Here is a 4569-nt window from a genome sequence, read left to right as displayed (position 1 = left end):
CAGTAGCGCTCGCAATCCTAGAACTTTCGCCGATTGGTTTGCGAGCGACACCGCCCACCAGTCCTACGACTTCTAGGATTGCGAGCGGGCCCCCTCGCAATCGGTGCGATCACTGTTTGGATTGTGATGAGACCCTCCCGGCGCGCTCACTCACAAGCGCTCGCGGCTGGAGCGATTGGGAGTGTCCTCTGTGCGCCTGCTAGCAATCCTTGGATCTTGGGTACGATTGTCAGCGCCGCCGCTCATAGTCCTACAAGATGTAGGATTGCGAGGGAGCGCTACTGCTCGCAATCGGAGGCATGTTGCTCGGATTGTGAGCATTGCTGCTCGCAATCCTAGACTTTGCTCGGATTGCGAGCGCGCTGGTAGTAGTCGTAGGCGTCACCACAGTCACCTTGGGAGCGGAGCTGCTCTTAGTCCTAGAAGATGTAGGATTGCGAGCGTAGGTGCTAGCAATCGTACAGAGATGCTACGATTGCGAGGAGTGCTGCTCACAATCCTTCGACTTCTAGCATTGAGAGCGAGGCTGCTCTCAATCCTAGCGGTCTACAAAAGAAGGATCACCCACACACTGGCGCGCTGCAAAAGAATTTTACGCTTTAGAGGGCACAAAAGAATTGCGCAGCCCACTGGCCTGGATGGCACAGGGGAATCCCTGGGACCCTATCGTGTGGGTGAACCCTGCCCAGTCCCCCTCCCTCCGTGTCGCGATGCGCTCCCCAGCACCCACTCCCGTTCCCCTGTGTCCCCTGATCGTCCGTCCTTCCAAATCCTGCTCGTGCAGGTGGGGACCCTGTCCTCCTCCCATCCCTCGTTTGGGTTGTCTGTTTTCTTTCTTTCTTTCTGGCACAGGGGTGGGCGACGGCTAGCACCACACTCCTCTCCTTAAAATCCCTGTGTGGTGGCGGCGTGCCGTCCTCCCATCCCTCCTTGGGTTGTCTGTTTTCTTTCTTTCTTTCTGGCACAGGGGTGGGCGACGGCTAGCACCACACTCCTCTCCTTAAAATCCCTGTGTGGTGGCGGCGTGCCGTCCTCCCATCCCTCCTTGGGTTGTCTGTTTTCTTTCTTTCTTTCTGGCACAGGAAAAGACTTCATGCACATGGCACAGGAAAAGACTTCATGCACATGGCACAGGAAAAGACTTCCTGCAAGGAGCCTGCCCGCCCCCTCGACCTGCCCCCGTGCCGCTGCTACCGCCCGGCTGCTTCAAGCACTACACGTCGGGCGAGATCACGCCGGCAGCCCTAGCCAGGCCCCGCGCGCTGGCCGCGACCGCGACCACGGCTCTCCCTCGAGCCCGAACTGCCCGTCAGACGTGCCGGAACCGTCCGACTATAGCGACTAGCACACCTCAAGTGCTCAAGAGTCCCCAGAAACCCCGAGGAGTCACACAGTCCACCTGTACCTGTGTGATGCACGCCCTGCGAGCGGGGCGGGGTGCGCGCTGTACCTCTGTGTTCGTGCGTCGCCCATCTCTCATGGAGATGACTGCTATATTTATTTATCCGCTGAGTGAGTGCATATCCGTAGGCTATGCGAGAGAGACCGGAGCCCCTCTATCCCCATACCTCCTCTTCTCCGCGCCGACATGCAACAACATCCGAGATGGATGCACCCCCTACCCCTCGCCCTTGGCCTTGCAAAATCCCCGCAAGGTGGGGACTCTAGAGGATTCTCCCAGCCCTAACTTGCGTCGGTCCCTCCACTCGACTTCCCTGACGCATACCTTCCCCGCTGCGGTCCACGCTCTGGAGTCTGCACTGGTCAGTCCGAGGTGTCTGACCGACTCTCGAGGACCGGACTTCGTGAGAAAACGTTAACGGTTCGGTTCCAGTTCCACCACAAGGAGATACGAGCTGGTAGATTTTCCCTCTCGGTTAGCGGTTTCACAGCCAGACACCGGCCCACTCGGCACGCACGCTCATTTCACGCGACGTCGTGCGCCCACGCACCACTTATGCGCCACAACAAGCCGCCGCTCTCCCTTCGCCAGGACGCCAGCCGCGGCCCGCTGGGCTCACTCCGTCTCCGGGGAGCGGACGACCTGGGTGGCATCCGCCTGGATGGCACGCCACACATCCCGCTCCACTTCTGCTACAGCCTTTCGGCGCTTGGTCTCGGCCTCGCCGGCCAGGTCGCGCTCGGCGTTGTGCTCGTCGTCGCGAGCGGCGCGGGAGCGGCGCTGGCTAGAGTAGGCCATCTGACCGCCTAGGTCCCACGGGTCACGGAGCCCCTCCTCCGAGCGCCCCCTCGCCTCGTCTCGGGGGAGCATCTCCCAGATTTCCCACTCGATCTTATCCACGATCTCCCACTCCATCGCCGCAATCGAACTCGCAGTCGACGTACTCTTACTGTATCTGTACGAGATGTCCGCAAGATCCTTGTGCGTGATCTGCGCCGTCTCGTTAAACTTGCAGGCGAGGCTGAAGCTGCCGAGCACGGCGTCGGATCGTTTGTCCTCATCCGTCAGCGGGTCGCCGCAGCGGCGCATGTAGCGAGTGAGAACGTTCATCGCCAGGCCAAAGGTGCGGTCGCCGATCTCGTAGTCCTTCTCGATGACCTCGAGGAGTGCAAGTAGCCGGGCGGGCACAGGTCCCGGCTGGGTTTGGTACGCGTCGGTGCCCTCGTCCGTGACGAACGGGTTGCGCGCCTCGATGGCGTCGAGGCGCACGTAGCGGACCGTGGCGCTACACAGGTCGTCGCTGACCGAGGCGCGAGACTGCCGCTCTGGCGCGATGTCGGGGGCGGCTGTCATGTCGTCGGCTTGATCCTGCGGGGCAGGCAGCGTGCGGTGCATGGCTCCGGGCATCGGCGTGTGTGTGAAGGGGGAGGTTCGTGCTGTGCCGCGATGAGAGGGCGCACGCGGCACGATCGGGCTGCGTGCGGGAAGAATATCGCGTGCCGGGGCGAGAGCGGGTGTCGTGGGGCAGGTCGGGCAGAGACGGCGGCTACAATATGATACGGCCGGTCATATCATGCCGCGGGCCGGGGACGCGCCTGCGAGGGAGGGAGCGGGGTCTTGCTTAGACGGCAACGCGAGCGCGACGTGACGAAAAGAGGGGGCCGCGGGCGAGTCTCGGCCGCGGTTCGCGACGAGTTGTGGGCGATGCGAGCCGGCTGCTCGCCCGTGAGTGCAGCGAGCGCGCCGTGAGGCGGTGCAGGCGGGTTACGGGCGGAGATGGCCTTTCGAGGCGGATGAGGCTCCACACGAGAGAGAGCAAAGCACAAAAAAATTGAGCGCGCGGACCTCGCTCCAAGTGCTCCAACTGCTCCACTCCAAGTGCTCAAGCGTGAGACACCGCACTACAGCCCATTCGGTTGCCTGTTTTCTTTCTTTATTTACAAACCATCACTCGTGATCAGCCGCACGATCGCCTCGTAGATCGGGCTGCCCACCAGCGAGAGCGACGGCTCTTCTAGCTTCTTGGCGAGCAGCGACAGCAACTCGGCGCGCAGTTGCTTCAGGAGCGCGCCGACGCGGCCAGTAGCGGCGATGGTGATGTGGCCGTCCACCTCGACCGTGCCCGCCTCGGCGTTGACAACGAGCGAGCCGCCCGCGAAGAGCAGTAGCGCGTACGGCGACACGCACGTGACGTCGCGCACAATCAGCCTCCCGTCTCCGCCCGCCGGCGCCACCGCCTTGGCCGCCGGTGCCAGTGCCGCCGCCGCCGGCCCCCTCGGCTTGGGTGCGCCGCACCGGAAGCACGCAGGCTTGGACGCAAAAACCTTTGCGCCGCACCGCTCGCACGTGTAGTCGCCCGCAGCCGCAACTGCCGCCACCCCCGCGCCCCCCGGCCGTGGCGCCTGCAGCCTCTTGCCGCTGTAGACGCACCAATCCGAGGGCAGCTTGGGCGAGGCGTAGATGCTGCAGCCCGGCTGCAGGAAGACGCGCCCGCCCGCCCGCCGCTCCGCGAGGTAGAACTTGACGATCCCGCGCTCGTCCTCCGCCTCCACCGCCCCGCCCACCGTGTCGACGAAGCGCGTGTCGGGCATCCTCGCGCGCAGCACGTTCGGGTAGAGGCCAGCGCACACGATGGCGCGCACGAGCGACGCGTGGTGGACCGAGGCGATCCCCTCACCCTCGCCCTCCATCGCCTCCCGTGTGCTGCTGGCGAAGCCGAGGTCGGCCAGCACGCCGCTGAGCTGCTCGCGCAGCGCGTGCAGCTCCTCCAGCGCAACGTGCGAGAGGAAGTGCTCGTCGCAGAAGCGCCGGCCAGCGCCGCCGCCGCCGGCGCGTCTCGCGCCGCGCCAGCCCTCGTAGGCGCGCAGGTACGCGAGGTGGTCCGAGTGCTCGCCGGTGAAGGGCTTGCGCGCCGCGTCGGCGGCCTGCGGCAAGGGCGAGGCGGGTGCGAGGGGGGCCGGGAGGAGGGGTCCGGGAGGGAGGGCCCTTCGGGAGGCGTGTGAGCGCGGGTCGTGAAGAGGGGGTCTCGGGATGGGCCTCGTCGTGTAAAAAGTCGCTACGGCCCGCCTGGCGCTGCTCAAAGGGCGTCTGGAAGGGTGACCGGCGCGTCGAGAGCGCCGCGGCGATGGTGAGCATCGGATCGATGCAGCCGAGGAGCGCACCGTACA

At 64.7% G+C, this 4569-nt stretch overlaps 1 protein-coding gene across 1 annotated transcript; it reads right to left on the bottom strand.

Moving 5' to 3' along the window:
* Positions 1-2017: 2017 nt before the first annotated feature.
* Positions 2018-4326, bottom strand: EMIHUDRAFT_123008 (hypothetical protein; the record flags this gene model as incomplete). The annotated part of the gene is made up of 2 exons (XM_005784643.1): positions 2018-2770; positions 3370-4326. Coding segments are annotated over 2 exons (1710 nt in total), but the record flags the coding sequence as incomplete, so codon positions are not given.
* Positions 4327-4569: the final 243 nt, after the last annotated feature.

This window comes from Emiliania huxleyi (genome assembly GCF_000372725.1).
Source record: "Emiliania huxleyi CCMP1516 chromosome Unknown EMIHUscaffold_1695, whole genome shotgun sequence".
Lineage (NCBI taxonomy): Eukaryota > Haptophyta > Isochrysidales > Noelaerhabdaceae > Emiliania > Emiliania huxleyi.
This window is presented reverse-complemented; position numbering and strand designations above follow the sequence as displayed.